General features: G+C 42.3%; 1 protein-coding gene across 2 annotated transcripts in view; it reads right to left on the reverse strand.

The window, feature by feature from the left end:
* LOC106613573 (calcium/calmodulin-dependent protein kinase type IV) overlaps window positions 1-18,429 on the reverse strand; it is a 30,972-nt gene extending 12,543 nt beyond the window's left edge. Inside the window, exons 1-6 of one of the 2 annotated variants that reach the window (XM_014215976.2) lie at window positions 18,141-18,429; window positions 17,443-17,584; window positions 14,552-14,630; window positions 14,413-14,475; window positions 14,037-14,119; window positions 13,195-13,267 (exon numbers count right to left, since the gene is read on the reverse strand). In XM_014215976.2, the coding sequence (XP_014071451.1) occupies window positions 13,195-13,267; window positions 14,037-14,119; window positions 14,413-14,475; window positions 14,552-14,630; window positions 17,443-17,549 (405 nt within the window). In that variant the 5' untranslated portion in view covers window positions 17,550-17,584; window positions 18,141-18,429. Of the gene's footprint in view, window positions 1-13,194; window positions 13,268-14,036; window positions 14,120-14,412; window positions 14,476-14,551; window positions 14,631-17,442 lie in introns of both variants that reach the window. The other variant, XM_014215975.2, reaches the window with a different exon arrangement.
* Window positions 18,430-19,099: the final 670 nt, after the last annotated feature.

Consider the following 19,099-nt stretch of genomic DNA (forward strand, 5'->3'; position numbering starts at 1 on the left):
GACAGATCTGTACAGGCGTTGACACTTGAAGAACAGAGAGAATGTCAGAGGCAGCAGAGCAGCCTAAAAATAATTTGGGATTTTGGCAGTGAAGCCCTTTAAAGTATATACAGTACTTCCCCAGAGTCAGATGAACTCATGGATACCACTTTTATCACTGTGAGACCTGAGGGATACAGCCCAATCAGGGCTTCACTTGGCAGGATTAATTGAAACTCTAAATGAGCAGCCCCTGATCTAAAATTGACTTAACAGATGGGGCCCATTGCTGCAGTAGCTCAGAGGCTCTATGACTGCTCTCACCATCCTATTACTCAAGAGTCAAGAGAGTTCCGACTCTGACTACCGGATCGGTTGCCGTGTTGTAACGTTACCATGAAAGCATCAAGTGAAAATAAAAGGAAACATTGCCCTTAAATGGTGTAACTATGAAAATAATGTGTTCAAGAGCAACTGAATGGGCGGCAGGTAGCGTAGTGGTTAGAGCATTGGGCCTGTAACCAAAAGGTTGTAAGATCGAATCCCCGAGCTGACGAGGCACAAATCTGTCGTTTCTCCCCTGAACAAGGCAGCTTAACCCACTGTTCCTAGGCCGTCATTGAGAATTTGTTCTTAACTGACTTGCCTAGTTAAATACAGGTTAAATAAAGGCAACTGAAGGCAATAAACAACTTATCTGGTTGAAAACGGCCTATTTCACTTCCTCAAAATCCCCATAACAAGAAATCTGTCATTCATTTTGTCCAAGGATGTTTAATTTTACACATCACTAAGGTGTTCGGGGCAGTATTTCTCAAGTTCCAAAAATTGTGACGCGTTGTATTACATTATGTAAACAGTCAGAGCTGCTGGGCAGGTTTGTCTCACTGTCTCTGCTATTGGATAGAGAGCAATCACCTCAGCTGACTAACCCATGTTATTGGGCAAATGGTCAAATCAAAACCCAACCTTCATTTACTCGGTGCAACGCACTGATGTTCCAAACTCAGTTTTAGACGAGACTGACTTTATGACCCAAATGATCCTATTTACACTTTGTAGTCAATTCTGACACTAGAATAACAGTTTCTGACTCATGTCGATGCCACATAGTCCGTTTTCAAAGGGAATCGTTGCCTTTTAAAGGCAGTTGCTCTTCAAGGCAGCAGGTATGGGTGTAGCTGGCTGGTGTGTTTACGGACATATTCAATCAATCCTTATCCCAGTCTGCTCTCCCCACATGCTTCAAGAGGGCCACCATTGTTCCTGTTCCCAAGAAAGCTAAGGTAACTGAGCTAAATGACTATCGCCCCGTAGCACTCACTTCTGTCATCATGAAGTGCTTTGAGAGACTAGTCAAGGACCATATCACCTCCACCCTACCTGACATCCTAGACCCACTCCAATTTGCTTACCGCCCCAATAGGTCCACAGACAATGCAATCACACTGCCCTAACCCATCTGGACAAGAGGAATACCTATGTGAGAATGGTGTTCATCAACTACAGCTCAGCATTTAACACCATAGTACCCTCCAAACTCGTCATTAAGCTCGAGACCCTGGGTCTCGACCCCGCCCTGTGCAACTGGGTCCTGGACTTCCTGACAGGCCGCTCCCAAGTGGTGAGGGTAGGAAACAACATCTCCACCCCGCTGATCCTCAACACTGGGGCCCGAAAAGGATGCGTTCTCAGCCCTCTCCTGTACTCTCTGTTCACCCATGACTGCGTGGCCATGTACGCCTCCAACTCAATCATCAAGTTTGCAGACAGTGGTAGGGTTGATTACCAACAACGACGAGACGGCCTACAGGGAGGAGGTGAGGGCTCTCGGAGTGTGGTGTCAGGAAAATAACTTCACACTCAATGTCAACGAAACAAAGGAGATGATCGTGGACTTCAGGAAACAGCAGAGGGAGCAGCCCCCTATCCACATCGACAGGACAGTAGTGGAGAAGGTGGAAAGTTTTAAGTTCCTCGGCGTACACATCACAGACAAACTGAAATGGTCCACCCACACAGACAGCGTGGTGAAGGTGGCGCAGCAGTGCCTCTTCGACCTCAGGAGGCTGAAGAAATTCGGCTTGTCACCAAAAACTTTTAAAGATGCACAATCGAGAGCATCCTGTCGGGCTTTATCACCGCCTGGTACGGCAACTACTCCGCCCACAACCGTAAGGCTCTCCAGAGGGTAGTGAGGTCTGCACAACAAATCACCGGGGGCAAACTACCTGCCCTCCAAGACACTTACACCACCCGATGTCACAGGAAGGCCAAAAAGATCATCAAGGAGAACAACGACCCGAGCCACTGCCTGTTCACATCGCTATCATCCAGAAGGCGAGGTCAGTACAGGTGCATCAAAGCAGGGACCGATAGACTGAAACAGCTTCTATCTCAAGGCCATCAGACTGTTAAACAGCCACCACTAACATTGAGTGACTGCTGCCAACATACTGACTCATCTTTAGCCACTTTAATGATAAAAAATTGGATGTAATACATTTATCACTAGCCACTTTAAACAATGCCACTTTATATAATGTTTACATACCCTACTCATCTCATATGTATATACTGTACTCTATACCATCTACTGCATCTCGCCTATGCCGTTCGGCCATCGCTCATCCATATATTTTTATGTACATATTCTTATTCATTCCTTTACACTTGTGTGTATAAGATAGTTGTTGTGAAATTGTTAGATTACTTGTTAGATACAGTGAGGGAAAAAAGTATTTGATCCCCTGCTGATTTTGTACGTTTGCCCACTGACAAAGAAAAGATCAGTCTATAATTTTAATGGTAGGTTTATTTGAACAGTGAGAGACAGAATAACAACAAAAAAATCCAGAAAAACGCATGTCAAAAATGATGTAAATTGATTTGCATTTTAATGAGGGAAATAAGTATTTGACCCCCTCTCAATCAGAAAGATTTCTGGCTCCCAGGTGTCTTTTATACAGGTAACGAGCTGAGATTAGGAGCACACTCTTAAAGGGAGTGCTCCTAATCTCAGTTTGTTACCTATATAAGAGACACCTGTCCACAGAAGCAATCAATCAATCAGATTCCAAACTCTCCACCATGGCCAAGACCAAAGAGCTCTCCAAGGATGTCAGGGACAAGATTGTAGATCTACACAAGACTGGAATGGGCTACAAGACCATCGCCAAACAGCTTGGTGAGAAGGTGACAACAGTTGGTGCGATTATTCGCAAATGGAAGAAACACAAAAGAACTGTCAATCTCCCTCGGCCTGGGGCTCCATGCAAGATCTCACCTCGTGGAGTTGCAATGATCATGAGAATGGTGAGGAATCAGCCCTGAACTACACTGGAGGATCTTGCCAATGATCTCAAGGCAGCTGGAACCATAGTCACCAAGAAAACATTTGGTAACACACTACGCCGTGAAGGACTGAAATCCTGCAGCGCCTGCAAGGTCCCCCTGCTCAAGAAAGCACATATACATGCCCGTCTGAAGTTTGCCAATGAACATCTGAATGACTCAGAGGACAACTGGGTGAAAGTGTTGTGGTCAGATGAGACCAAAATGGAGCTCTTTGGCATCAACTCAACTCGCCATGTTTGGAGGAGGAGGAATGCTGCCTATGACCCCAAGAACACCATCTCCACCGTCAAACATGGAGGTGGAAACATTATGCTTTGGGGGTGTTTTTCTGCTAAGGGGACAGGACAACTTCACAGCATCAAAGAGACGATGGATGGGGCTATGTACCGTCAAATCTTGGGTGAGAACCTCCTTCCCTTAGCCAGGGCATTGAAAATGGGTCGTGGATGGGTATTCCAGCATGACAATGACCCAAAACACACGGCCAAGGCAACAAAGGAGTGGCTCAAGAAGAAGCACATTAAGGTCCTGGAGTGGCCTAGCCAGTCTCCAGACCTTAATCCCATAGAAAATCTGTGGAGGGAGCTGAAGGTTCGAGTTGCCAAACGTCAGCCTCGAAACCTTAATGACTTGGAGAAGATCTGCAAAGAGGAGTGGGACAAAATCCCTCCTGAGATGTGTGCAAACCTGGTGGCCAACTACAAGAAACGTCTGACCTCTGTGATTGCCCACAAGGGTTTTGCCACCAAGTATTAAATCATGTTTTGCAGAGGGGTCAAATACTTATTTCCCTCATGCATGGTTGAAACTAGAAGCACAAGCATTTCGCTACACTCGCATTAACATCTGCTAACCATGTGTATGTGCAAATAAAATTTGATTTGATTTGTTTCCATTGGAACTTCAGTATTTTTGTTGGATTATTAACAGGGTTGGGTAGGTTACTTTCTAAATGTAATCCGTTGCTGTTACCTGTCCAAAATTGTAATCAGTAATGTAAGTTTTGGATTACCTAAACTCAGTAACATAATCTGATTACATTCAGTTAATTTTTTATTACTTTTCGATTACTTTCCCCTTAAAAGGCATTAGACTAATTAGCAGCAGTTGCAAGAGCGCATTTTTCACTGGCTGTCCACTGGTTTCAAAAACAATGATTGATAGGCAATGATTGATAGAATACAACCATTATTGGGTTGAAATACACATTTAGATTTGTGAACAGCCATCCACAACAACCACAATCCGTAAGGCGCTAATAGCTAAATGAGAGAGCAGCAGTGTTATTTACATCAATGCGCTATGTAGATATATCAATAATAAGCGATATCCGTATCACCGTAGACTACAACACTGCTGTCATCCTTACCGCCAAGCATTTATTCAAGATGGATAATCTTTGGATGCCGACAGCAGTCGTACCATTGGAAGACATAGCTTGGACTATAGCGTAAAAAAGCCGATTTAGCAAACCTCCTTTCTGAATTTGAAGTAATCATCTAGTTTTTCAAAAGTATCTGTAATCTGATTACAATATTTTTGCTGGTAACGTAACGGATTACAGTTAACATTTTACTTTGTAATCCCTTACACGTATTGGATTACATGTAATCCGCTACTCCCCAACCCTGATTATTATTAATGAATTTATTGACTTGAATTATTTTCCATTGGATTACACATTTCCTTGGACTTGCACTTCAGGTAGAACTAAGGTTGTCCGTTATTTAGATGTAGCTCTCTGCAGTGTTGACCCTGACAGGTCTCTTCATTTGTTGATGATTGAATTAGGCTTTAGTTCCTTATGTTGAACCCCCATGACAGAGGCGTACCTAAAGAGAAGACGGACAGCTCCAACTTTAAAGTACTAATTATGCCATTTTTGGGGTATCTTTACTTTACTATTTATATTTTTGACAACTTTTACTTCTACTTTACTACATTCCTAAATAAAATAATGTCTTTTTTACTCCACACATTTTCCCTGACACCCAAAAGTACTAAAATGTTGAATGCTTAGCAGGACAGGAAAATATTCCATTCACTCACTTATCAAGAGAATATCCCTGGTCATCCCTACTGCCTCTGATCTGGCGGACTCACTAAACATACATGCTTAGTTTGTAAATGATGTCTGAGTGTTGGAGTGTGCCCTTGGCTATCTGTGAATTAAAAAAACAAGAAAATTGTGTCGTCTGGTTTGCTTAATATAAGGAATTTGAAATGGTTTATACATTTACTTTTGATACTTAACTATATTTGAGCAATTACATGTACTTTTAAAACCAAATACTTTCAGACTTTTACTCAAGTAGTATTTTACTGAGTGACTTTCATTTTCTATTAAGGTATCTTTATTCTTACTCAAGTATGACAATTGGGTACTTTTTCCACCACTGGTCTCAACATGATTGTAATAAGGTCAGGACCTCTCTAGTAACCTATGCCACTGGGCCTCATCAGCCACACACAGAGGTCCCGGGAGGACACATATAATGACCTAGTCAAAATATAGCCCGGTTTCCACCGTGAGTCTCCGCTGAGGCCTACCGGGGCGGCTAACAACACCCACGCGGCGCCACGCTCTCGTCATTACTGCACGCTTCCCTTCCCGGCTGTGAACGCCCAGACTCATTCCGGCAAATTAACCAGCGACGTCTCCGAGAAAGCCTGTGGTTAAGCCTCAAGTCTGACATCAGCTACTGTAGCTGGAATGGGCAGTAAGTGCCCAGCCTGACTGCTATTAGTTCTAATGGAAAACTCTTCACTCCCCTGTCAGGCTGGCTTTTGATGGGCCTCCATGCAGAACCTTTTGAACCCATCTCCCCTGAGATGTTCTGGCTCTCTGTCTGCCTGGGAGAAAGGTTGTAAATTTGACAATCTGCGCCGCTGTGCGCTAGCCGGGCTGGGATGGCTGGGGAGGGCCCAAAGTGTGCGAATGAGTCATGGCGGTGTCGATGGTTTATTAAGTTTGTGTACCGGGGCTTTTGACAGATGTCGTTTTTTTAATGAGATGAGAAAAAAACTGAGTGGGAGCAGGCTGCTAGATACAGCATGCACAGAAAGATGGGGGGGGGTTCACCTCTCTATGTTGGCTCATTTTGAAAGATGTGAGGGGAAAATGCCATGGTTAGTCAGGGCTGGCTCTACTCCCCCACCGCACGGGCAAAACATTTTAGTGCCCCCCCCCCCTTGACGTAGGGGAGAGAAATTGACGTTTTAAAGTGCATTTCCTGCAATTCTAGCCATTTTGTCATGGTGGAAATACATTTTTCAGTTTTAAAGCAAATTTCCAGCAATTCTACACATTTTGCCATGACTTATGCCATGATATCTGAGTGAGAGTGACTAACAAAATCAATGGGGGCCCCCTGGAGGTCAGGGCCCCTGGGCACGTGTACTGTGTGACCAGTCGGTATTTGCCCATGATTACTACAAGTTTAGATAGCTGGCTAGTCTATTTGCCAATCTAAAAATTGTTAGCTGACATGGCTAATTGAATGACTGTCAGTGACTGACATTAGAGAAAAATAGCTGATGCACAAACAAAATTCGAACTTCCACCTTCTACAGGTATTCTACTATTCTAACGCTCAACAGTAAGTTGAGACCCCAACTGAGTTCTCACTTATGTCACTTATGCCTGCATGGTTTCATGGAGTATTAATTAAATTGGCCTATTTCATCTACAGAAAAACATGTATGAAATTGAAAATTGATTTATAGGCGGTAATTAAAAAGTGCTGGGCCTCTATCTCTGCTTGCTGTCATTAAAAATGCCCCTGCATAGGTGTTTATGACTCAAAACCTATTAACTCTGCTCTATAACCCCACAGAATGCCCCATGCACAGAGGTTAAACGCCAAATAAAGAAATCATGTCATTACACAATATGAAGCAATAAACTGTATTGGTTCTGTGCAGCTTCATCATAAGATTGTTTCGTGGCAGGTATGATGTATACATGCGGTAGCATATACACTCAGCAATCATAAATGTCAACATTCTGAACTATGAGATTGGAGCACTGAAGGGAAAACAATCTGAAAGACAGTATGAGTGGTGTTTGAACTGGGTGCTACAATGTTCTATCTGCAATCCAATCACACAATGCTGGGTTGTCAATCAAAATGCTGGGTTGTCAATCAAAATGCTGGGTTGTCAATAAAATATTTTTGATGTAAGGTGATGTACTTTTTGAGTCATGAAAGCGGAAGACATCGCAAAGCAGTTCTGAGATCTGAGACTTCAAAAATACTCTATCTCAAAACCATACATTTGTAGATAGAACCAGGGGCGTTTCTAGGATTTGAAGACATTGGGGGGCTTAGTCCAAAGCCAGCATGGGGGTAAAAGTAAACAATTGTTTTTAATAGTAATTTCACAGGATTTTTCACCTCACCTGCAAATGATTTGTAAACCATGTTTTAAATGTATCTTTCTGTATTTCAGCTCTTATATTTTGTGCAAATAAAACTGAATTAAAACCTATAGAGAAGCATGAAGTGTGACATTCTTCTGTGTGCTCAATCCACTTCTGTTCTCTTTCCATCTGCCCTCAATGGTCACTTTCTCTGTGTCTTGTCTGTTGCTGTCTCAGGTTCTTGTTTGTTACTGTCTCCTTTGTCTATCCTTTTCTGTTATGGCCTGTTCTGTTCTTCTGGTGTCTCTCTCCATCATATCCTATTCTTCTGTTGCTGTCTATGTGTCTTGTCTGGTTTCCCTCTCCATCATTTACTCATCTTTTGCTGTTTCTGTGTCGTGTCTAGTGTGCGTCTAGTTTTTCAATCCAAAACGGTCGAGGGGATACTGGGGTAGCTTAACTTGTTTTGGACCTGTGTCTGGGTCACCTAAATCATCCTTTTCCCTACCATTTGCCCCTGGCTGCTGCTGTTGTAAGTGCTCCACTGGACTGCTGTTCTCATCTGTCCTCCTTTGCTCATCTGAAAGCTAGCAAGGTAAGGGGTGCAACATGTCATTAGTTCGTTTTAAAGGGCGACTACACGTCCTGATCTGGCCTCATTTCAGATTTGGTTCATTAAGAAAGGCTAGCGGCTATGATTGAAATTAAAAGCGAGTTGGTTTCAGGGTTGTGATTTAATGTGTGTGTGTGTGTGTGTGTTCGCAGGTGGGAAGAGTTAGCCAAATTATTTCACCAATTAGCTTCAGCTGGCTGGTGTGCGACCTGACTTTGACATCGGATAGCCTGTCTCTGGGGCAAGTTAGGGACCGTCAATAAATTACACAATGTAAATTAGACAATATTTTCATGTTGCACATCTTTTAGTTGTCTCATTAAATGCTTTCAATATTTGTATATGAATTTCTACAATTTATAGTTGGTTTCAGGTTTTTCATTTCATTTGGTCAGTTCTACCATGTAATTTCAGATGTTTAGATTACATAACATTTGAGGATAACTTAAGGGCCTATGTATTTTTCACTGTTTTGTTCACCTTCAGTCTAACCACAAAGCTGGCCTTCTTTTCCCCTCTCTTTATGGCTGCCCTTCCCTTCTAAGTTCAAGTCTGTTTCTTCGTCATATACACATGATATACAGTGCAATGAAATGCGTACCTGCAAGTTCACCTTTCGACGATGCAACAACAGAAAAAGTAATTAGCTAAGTGAATAAAAAGAGTAATAAAAATAAAAAGCTCAATTAAATAATTTCCCAAAGTGAATAAAAGGCTGTTTTTTTTTACAAATAGTTACATAGCCTATATAGAAATAACAGACATGAGCTATGCATGTTTACCTGTAGAATGGAATAGGTTATACGACCTATATGATTATTTTAATTTTGTCAGTTCTACCACCTCAACATTGCTAACTTTAAACGGGGTTAAATATAACGTTGTAGTAAAGTTCAGCTTCAGTCCACACTATCAGAAGTCCCAAAACATATCTTCGGTCTCAGCTAGACAAGCTAGCTACAGACACGAAACCCATCAAATACACTTGCTGGAAATAAACACTTGTCCTAATATCATGACTTGTATCAACATTCTTTGCTTGCCCATTCACTATATACAATTAAATAACTCTGACACCCAATAGCTTAAGAATGCTGAGCGCTAGTGCTAGCTTATTACCTTTATGTTGGGAGAGACTAGCTAGTTAGCTACAAACCTGTGGCTAACTCTACTTCTGCTGCATTTTGACTTTCTGGCTTTTCTGCCCTCCACCTCATTCATTGCTGCCACAACTTGCTCAACCTGCTAGCTTTTTTGCCACTCTTAGAAATACAAATGTATTGTAATCCCAGAATACAAGCAGCTAAGGGCTGCTTGTAAGTTCTGAATATCTATATTTGCTCTGTTCTATGCTGCAGACTCTGACTGAGTGAAAGGCGTTATGCTGAGTGATGACATTGACGTATAACCGGTGCTGTAGGGGTCAAGGGACGTGAGCAGTCCAATGCATTGTGAAAGATCGAACAATCACAGCAGGCACGGTGTCACTCCAGGGGCTTCTTGCAGTGCGTGCTCCTGCCTAGCGCAGTATTGTTTATTTTAGTCATTCAAATTTGTCAGTAAAACATGTTTTTTAATACTGCATATAGCGCAAGTGATGTGTGGTCACGGAAACTCATATCTGACCTTTTTACCTCCAAAAGGTTCGGGGCTGGATCAAAAACCTCTGAAGCCCAGGTCTAATGATGACACCGGATAAAACCGTATAGTCACAAGTCCTTGATTATTCATATCATAGGTTCTGGTCCTCTTTCGCAATGACTTCGATTTTTTCCCCAGCAATTTTTCAGAAAGCTCTTTATGGTATAAACAAATAAATACAGGTGCCTTAAAGCATGTTTAAGGTCCCATTGGAGAAGCATTGCTGTTTTTGTCTAGTTCTATATCAATACGAAAACCTCCATAGAAGGAGTATTTCACTACAATGACAAACATACCACATTTTATTGATAACTAGCAAGTAGTTTACTGACTTTGGGTGTCTACATTCATGTGGATGCTACCATGATTACAGATAATGACTGGGAATAATGATGAGTCAGAAAGTTACAGAGGCATAAATAGCATTTAATTTTTTTAATAGCATTTAATTTTATCAAGGATCTCACTGTACTTTGCTCCGTTCATCTTTGCCTCGATCCTGACTAGTCTCCCAGTCCCTGCCACTGAAAAACATCACCACCGAATTATTCTGCCACCACCGTGCTTCACAGTAGGGATGGTGCCAGGTTTCCTCCAGACTTAACGCCTGGCATTCAGGCCAAAGAGTTCAATCTTGGTTTCATCAGACCAGAGAATCTTGTTTCTCATGGTCTGAGAGTCTTTAGGTGCTTTTGGCAAACTCCAAGTGGGCTGTCATGTGCCTTTTACTGAGGAGTGGCTTCACTCTACCATAAAGGCCTGATTGGTGGAGTGCTGCAGAGATGGTTGTCCTTCTGGAAGGTTCTCCCATCTCCATAGAGGAACTCTAGAGCTCTGTCAGAGTAACCATCGGGTTCTTGGTCACCTCCCTGACCAAGACCCTTTTCCCCTGATTGCTCAGTTTGGCCATGCGGCCAGCTCTAGGAAGAGTCTTGGGGGTTCCAAACTTCTTCCATTTAAGAATAATGGAGGCCACTGTGTCTCGGAGCTCTACGGACAATTCCTTCGACCTCATGGCTTGGTTTTTCCTCTGAAATGCACTGTCAATTGTGGGACCTTATATAGACAGGTGTGTGCCTTTCCAAATCATGTCCAATCAATTGAATTTACCACAGGTGGACTCCAATCAAGTTGTAGAAACATCTCAAGGATGATCAATGGAAACAGGATGCACCTGAGCTCATAGCAAAGGGTCTGAATACTTATGTAAATGTGGTATTTTTGTTTTTTGCAAAAATGTATAAAAACATATTTTCGCTTTGTCATTAAGAGGTATTGTGTATAGATTGATGAGGCATTTTTTTTATTTAATCAATTTTAGAATAAGGCTGTAACATAACAAAATGTGGAAAAAGTCTAGGGGTCTAAATACTTTCTGAAGGCATTGTATAGGCAAGCCAACAAGATTAAACTTTTCCAAGTACCTAGAGACCGTTCAAAGGGCAGGCAAAGAAGAGAAGTAGTTACGCGACATATCTAAGACTAGCGAATTAGATCGAGATGAACTTCTCTCGCTAGCCAGCCAGCTAACCGGCGAAAACGCTAATGGTAAACAAACAGTGACATAAGTATAATGCGGCAGCTTTACTGTCAGTGTTAGCAGGTCGGGTAACAAATTAGAGTGGCAGAATAAGTATCATGCAAATAATTTATTGTTGTGACTGCCAAGTGTGTTAATAACGACACATGAGGCTGCTGAAAACGTTTCTTGAAACGACAAAAAAAGCGTCACTAGTTATCTTAGGATGACACCAAAGTTAGGCAAATTACATGGGAGTAACGGGAGTACCCTACGGCTCTACCCTACTCGGCGTGGCCACGTTAAGTTAGGCTAATTACATGGGAGTAACGGGAGTACCCTACGGCTGTACCCTACTCGGCGTGGCCACGTTAAGCCACGCCTCGCTGTGTGTATCTACAAGGTGAGCTCTGTTGTCGAGTAGAAAGAACGCCATTGCTCCCTAGTGGTCATATGCAATAGGACGCAGTAGGACCATATTTTACATTGTGAATTCACATAGAACGATAAGAAAAATGCATACAATTCCAGTGGGAAAACCGATAAATAAATGCTGTTTAAATTTTAAAAAATCTCCACTTGTCACATCCTTATTTAGAAAACAAAAGCAGTGACCATATGGGCCGTACAGTAGCGGCTTGGTTCATTGTCACACAGGCACACACTCGCTAGCACTGTTACATAACAGGCAGCCCACATCCCTGTTCCCTGCTGCCTGCTGCCTCTCTTGGTCAGAAGATTAAGAGTGCTGTGAAAAAAAATGCTATGGCTCTCTGAGAGGATTATTTCACACTTGCAGCTCACCAAACGCACATACGCACGGATACACACACACAGTCACTCAAACACAAGGACGTTCACACACACATCCGTCATTCCTCTAGCTGAGACCGATGCCACATCTGACCCACATCTACCACCTTGTGTGTGTGTGTGTCCAGCCAAGCCCTTAGCTGCTTGTATTCTGGGATTACAATACATTTGTATTTCTAAATAAAGGCTCACACTAATCTTCTGGTTAACATTCATTGGTGCCATTGCCAAGTCCCAAAACAATGTTTAGTGACATTTTCCACTGACTAAATAATAATCATCCTCTATTTTTGGGAGATATCATTCTGCCTGAAACAAGGCTCGGCGCTGACTGCAACAGAGCGCAGTGACTGACTGCACATACTAGCTCCCTGGAAATATGAAATCTGAAGCATATTGAACTTTATGCTAAAAATGTGATTATGACTTTAGAAGTATGTGCAGTGACTGGACACAGATAAGACCAAACCTGAAACAAATTGAATATTAAGCCTAAAAGTATGTGCATTTCCCTATGCAAAGTACGGATAAGAGACCTGTCTCAATTTAACAAGCTTTATCAAAATGACAACACTCCATGTTGACCTGTTTCCTACTGAAGCTACTGTAGATCAAATCAAATTGTATTTGTCACATGCGCCAAATACAACAGCTGTAGACCTCACAGTGAAATGCTTACTTACGAGCCCTTATTAACCAACAATGCAGTGTTAAGACAAATAAGTGTTAAGATGATGCAACCATAGTGAAAGACAAAACACATAGCAGCAACAGCATCTCTACTCTCTCTTCTCTGCATAGAGGGGTGCTGTGCATCTCAGAATTCTTTGCAAATTCCAAAGCATTTGGTGAAATAAGGCACATTTCTACTCAATAGCCCATCAGTGGCCATTCAATCACATATCTTACCGCCACCGCCTCCAGAATCTGCTTGATGACATGGGCAGCATCTCTCTCACTGTAGTACCCTCTCTCCACGATCCTAAAAGGGCAGAAAGAGACTAACGGTCAAACACAGTCAAAACGTTACACAGAGTTGAAATACCCCACTTTGGAAGAGAGTGGTCCCTCAGCTGTAGTGAGGGAAAATAATAGGGCAAGGACGATACCAGTATCGCGATACTCGTTAGTATTGTGGCAAGGAAACAAAACACGAAACGAGTTGAATTTATTTAGGAAAACAGCCCTAATGTTGGGAACAAACATAATTATGTTGTCATCCAGACTCACATTTATTAAAGGACCAAATAGTCTGCTTTGTGTTTTCATTTTTGCCATGGAAGAAATATTGCGATACTGGTATCGTCACAGACCTAATAGTAGGTACTTGTTACTGTCAAACATTCCTAAACCTATAAGGTGATAGGAGGATAACGAGATGAACAGACAATTGAATTAGGCTATTATACCAAAACAATTAAACAATAGAGAAACACTGACTCATATTGAATATTCATGATGAGTTTTACAGATGGGTGGGGGATTTGCTCCAACCACAGTCTTCTAATCGGTTTCCTGGCAACAGTGTTGGTGAGGGCCATTACAAATGTAATTTTCTATTCCTTTTATGCTCTACATCTCAATAACGCCTGTGTCATAAATTGCTGCTAATGACAAAGCAGGCAAATGGAACGGGGGGACTGAGTGAGGCCACTGATTCCACCTCTGGCCCCGCCGAAGTGAAACCAATTTCAGCAGGGATATGGGGTTGAGACGGTGTCGTAAGGGTGGTATATTTTGGGCGTAGGCACCTGTCAAAGAGTTCCCCTCCAGTCACCAGCTCCAAGATGAGGGCGATGTCTGTCTCTGTCTCAAAGATCTCCTTCAGGCGGATCTGAGGTCCAAAACCACAGGTAGAGGGGAAGATGAGATTGAGAACTCCCCAAAATGTTGACAAAGACATAATAAAAAACATTCATGTTACTAAAGAGGTCACCATTAATGTTAATTTAATTCCCATTCTTAGAAACTTAAAAAAAAAATTTTTTAACAATACAACATCAAAAACATTGAAGTTGCTAGTATCCTACAAGTCACCACTATTGTTCATATCCATCATGGTCTGAGAAAAGATAACATTTTAATGTTTAGAAGTGGTGTCTTGGATAAAATAAAGTGAACTCTTACAATATTCGGGTGGGAAAGTCGCAGCAGAACACCAATTTCAGTCCGCACTATTTTCTTATCGATCTGAAATGGAAAGAATGAGAATGAGAGCCCCATTATGATACTGTCAGTATAACTATAAAATGGCCGATGGACTCACAGTCTTCTTGAGGACCTTTGCAGCATAGGGCTTCTGTGTCTTCTTCTCCTCAGTGCGAAACACCACTGACGTGGCCCCCCTTGGAAGAAGATAAATCAGTCAACGTCAACGACTATGATTATATGGTTCTCTCCATAGTGCAATGATTCAGCATTTTATCTCCAGTTCGACTCATGAACTGCTTATGAATCATTATTTGATTGTAAGTATAATGTCATTTGCTCATCAACGTAACGATCAAAAGCTGACATCCATCTCAACCATTACAATAACAACTCCACTGTGAACCATTAGAGACAGAATCCATCTACGTGCTTATTGCTAACAGTGCTAAATAAAACCCGTTGTAGAGGAAAACATGCAGGAAAAGAAAGCATTTCAAAGCCATGACACGATTACATGAGAGGGCAGAGGGGTAGCACTAAGTACGAGCTGAAACCGTGGGTAATCTGTTAATACGTGATTGGGCTGTCTCGTGTTGTCTGTTGCTTTTCAATCTACTTGGAAATCTAGAGATAATGCCCTGGCCCAATGTATATCTTTATTATTTCGAACTAAGGAAAGCAGTTGCAGCAGCAGACACAGCAGCAGCTGAGCTGTGGGTTGCCTAGGACAACTGGAGCACCACCTGTATCTTGCTTCACTTGAACAGTCTATATGACCTCACACATACAGATGGTTGTGTGTTTTGGTGCTCTGTCTATATGAAATATACGTTCATCAGTAGAGTCCCACCGTTTCATATCTGTATTTTGGCATATCTCAACATTGAAAGATGTCTTTTTTATCAATGTGTGTTCAAATTCAATTGAGCCTTTGAAGAAATAGTATTTCTCGGGATTTACTAATCCCTTCGACGCCGGTATACCATCATCAAGTGAGCTATCAATATGTACATGTGTACAATCATTACTATTCAGTACCGTCAGCAAAACTGGTATTTTGGTCAATTAGAATCGGATGTGTATTGTGTAAAACTGAACTAGGTCGTTATTAAGAGGGCGGTCAGAATAAAACCACACAGTGGGGGTTCGGGCAGCAGCCAGCAGCTATCTAATCTGGGACTTCCCCTCAGTAGTATCCCTATGGGGGCACTAAGCGTTTGCCCTGCTTAGGAAATGATTCCCTGTTTCTCCAGCAGTCCTGCTAGTGCTAATACAATCCAGGCATAATCATCCCCCAGCCCTCTCGACACCACTCTCATAGCTGTAGGGTCTCCTTGGCAACCAGGACAACTCTCCTCAAAAAGTAGACCCCTAACAACTGTGCACACCCTTATATGGGGAGGCTGGGGGACGCTGAGAGTAAATTGTGTATGTTTACGTGCATGACGCAGGTACCAGTGGCTGAACTGGCCTATTGTTTACAATCGATCTACCGACTGTAGATAGATCCTCAAATGTCGATCACAGATGATTAATTCAGTAAACGTCCGTATCTGACTCAATATGCGCTGCTGGTGTTCAATTGTTACTGCTAATTCTAGCAAACAGTGGCCTACTTTAATAAGTAATGACCATATCATTTGATTTAGATCTCGTGTTATGCGTTTGAGTCCTATAAAGGGACGTACGGACAGCTTTTTGAAAGCTTGATATACAGTTTGTTACACCACTGACAGTGAGACCTCTCCCTTCAGTCTCACACAGAACACCCAAAGTGACAAAAATGGGTGCCTGTCCATTATACACGCAGTTGCAGGTGAGGAGAAGAGAAGCAGTTGCAGGTGAGGAGAAGAGAAGCAGTTGCAGGGGAGGAGAAGAGAAATTAGGTTTAATATAAAAGGCACAGGCGCATTGGTGCTGCATTCTGAGGCATTCACCTGTTCCACGGTATATCCAATGGAAATACTACACCTGATTCACATGATATGGCCAACCCTAACTGCAGTGTGATGTTTCAGCTATTCTCTCACACACTGTCCCAGCAACTACAGCGGATGTGTAACCAGGCCAGCCCAGTACAGATCTGCTTGGCATGGATCATTTTTTCCCCTATAGTGTGAATTAGCAATTACAGTGAGCCAGTGTTTTGAGTCAGGACCATGGACATGGTGGGATATCGTTGTTTACGCCTACTGACAAATATCTTCATCAAACACATGAATACCCAGAAGGGCTCCAATTGCCACTCCATCTGTCAGTCAGACCCCCAAACTTCAACAGACCACTGACACCCACCCCAAGTGACAAATATTGACATGTTGACATTGTCAATCTGGATGTGATGTAAGAGTGTACTTAAGCCAGACTCATGTGGATGGAGGGGAGGGGAGTGGAGGGGTTAGAGGTAGTGGGAGATTCCATATAAAGCCTCTGAAAATGGTCCGTAACGCCTGTTTCCTCCATACTTGCACTAATCCCTTCATGTTTTACTGTTGTCCAGTGCTAAGCCATGTGTTGCCCCCATTACAATGAGAGGCCATATCCATAGCAAATACAGTGGGCTGTTTACTCCTCTGACTGAGTGAAGATCATGTTGATTGTGTCTTGGCATCATATTAGTAGGCTACTTATGAGGTGAGATGATGTGGAGAGAAATTGTCACTCGTTAACAGGAGGAGCTGTCCATGGTGCTGAACTATGCATGCAATTGATTCCTTTTACTGAACTGGTCTAAAATATGTATTCTGTCTGTCCTGTCAGAGTATCAAACCTAATCCATGTGATATACACAGTAGATAAATACTGAAATTGTAAACATGGTAATTCAAAATGTACACTTTAGCTACAGCCATAATGTAATGAAATACTACATCCCATTTGATGAAATTCCACTGATATGTTTTTCTACAGTACATGACCAGAAACAACCCCTTATGAAGGTCATGATGCTGGTGGTATTTACTGTATGCATTGGAGTCAATAAAGGCACAGACTACAGTACTCTACCTTCCCAGTTCTGGGCCCATGGTGTAAAATTCATCCATGGAGACATCTCGGCGCGAGCCATCGACCCAGTATTCCACCGAGGTGGCACCGGAGCGTGAGGTTGGCATGTTGATGTTGGCCAATCACACAACACACAGGATTCCTGAGGAGCGCAAAACCCAAACTCACACTACTTGCCCTCTTTTTAAGATTAAAACGTAATTCTCAGTTTAAATTGAAGGAAGAGAAGGCATTAGTCCTGTGTTGTTGAATTCCCCCACGCCAAAAGCATAAGAGCGATAGTAACTAGTCTTCGGTTAACTACTCTCACCGTTATATTAAGTCAAAGATCAAAGATAATCCGGATGTTTACGTTTCCAGTAAAGCAGCGAAATATATAGTCAGCTCCGATATCAAAATCCTGCAGGCTTCTCTTTACATCTCAAGCTTAGTCACTATGCTATGCACCACATTACAAAAAACATCCATTATTATTCTATTATTGCTATATATCGACACATTTTCATTCGCGCATTCATAACTATCCTTTACTCGAAGTTTACTGTGTCATATCCAAATGTGTCGCAGCTTCCATCAGGCCTCCCTGTGTGAGTGCCCGAATCCAGAAACCTAGTATCCTACACTTTGATCTTCTGCAGGACAATCCCACCCACGACAGCTCACTCATTAAAACATTACTATATCATGCAACGAAGCACCTCAATTGTCCATGATATCAGCAATCGCGTCTGAGGTTCGTGACAAAGAATATTCCATGGTCCCAGGTAGAAAGCTTTATGGCACTAATTAAATCATGATCCGTCAATATGTTTATGTTGTTGCTGTCCCACAATTTGGCAAATATAGATTTCGTCTCGCGGCTGATGCAGGCTGAACTATTGGTCTTTATGAACGCCCATCCAATGATCTGCTCGCTATAGAATATTTGGTCTCTTTCTTTCATCCTCGGGTTGGGATGGGTAGGTGGTGGCGGTTAGGTTGGTGTTGGGGGGCTAGAGGGAATCTGTAATCTCAGCTCCACGCCCTCCACAGATTTCCTTCCAATCAGTTGCATTCACAGCAACCACAATCTGCGCTGCAATTGGAAGTCAAACAGTCAATCAAAACCATAATATTACGCTTGTATCCCACCTGTAAAGCCTTGGTCCACATATGGCATTGTATAGGGTATATGCAACCTACATTTCAACGAGCAGACCATTCTGAAAATACTCGACTGATTTTGGATGTCAACAATGCTGGCCATGTCTTTTAATTAACTGATGTGTGGAGGAACCCAATGTCTAATATTTGTATTCATTATCTTTACTGGAAAGGGGTGAAATGATAGAATAATAGTCTGATTGTTTCATGTGATAATCATGTTCTGCTGTGTACTGTATGCATGCTGAGTTCAGCAATATGGACACTTCCCCGCATCAACTCGGGGGGTTATTATAGATCGTTATCAATATGGTGTAGAGCGTTCGATGTGACTGCTGGGGGGCAAGGATAACTCCAGCTCCGCTAAAACCATTGGCAACTACTTGCTGTTTTCAAGGGGATCGTTAAATACATTTTAGAACTATTTGGTTTTAATATCATCACCTCTTGAAGTGCATAGTCAGAAAAACACAGTCACGATTATTCCACATTTTGCTCTATCATCAGAGTTATA

Source organism: Salmo salar, chromosome ssa10 (genome assembly GCF_905237065.1).
Source record: "Salmo salar chromosome ssa10, Ssal_v3.1, whole genome shotgun sequence".
NCBI classification, from domain to species: domain Eukaryota; kingdom Metazoa; phylum Chordata; class Actinopteri; order Salmoniformes; family Salmonidae; genus Salmo; species Salmo salar.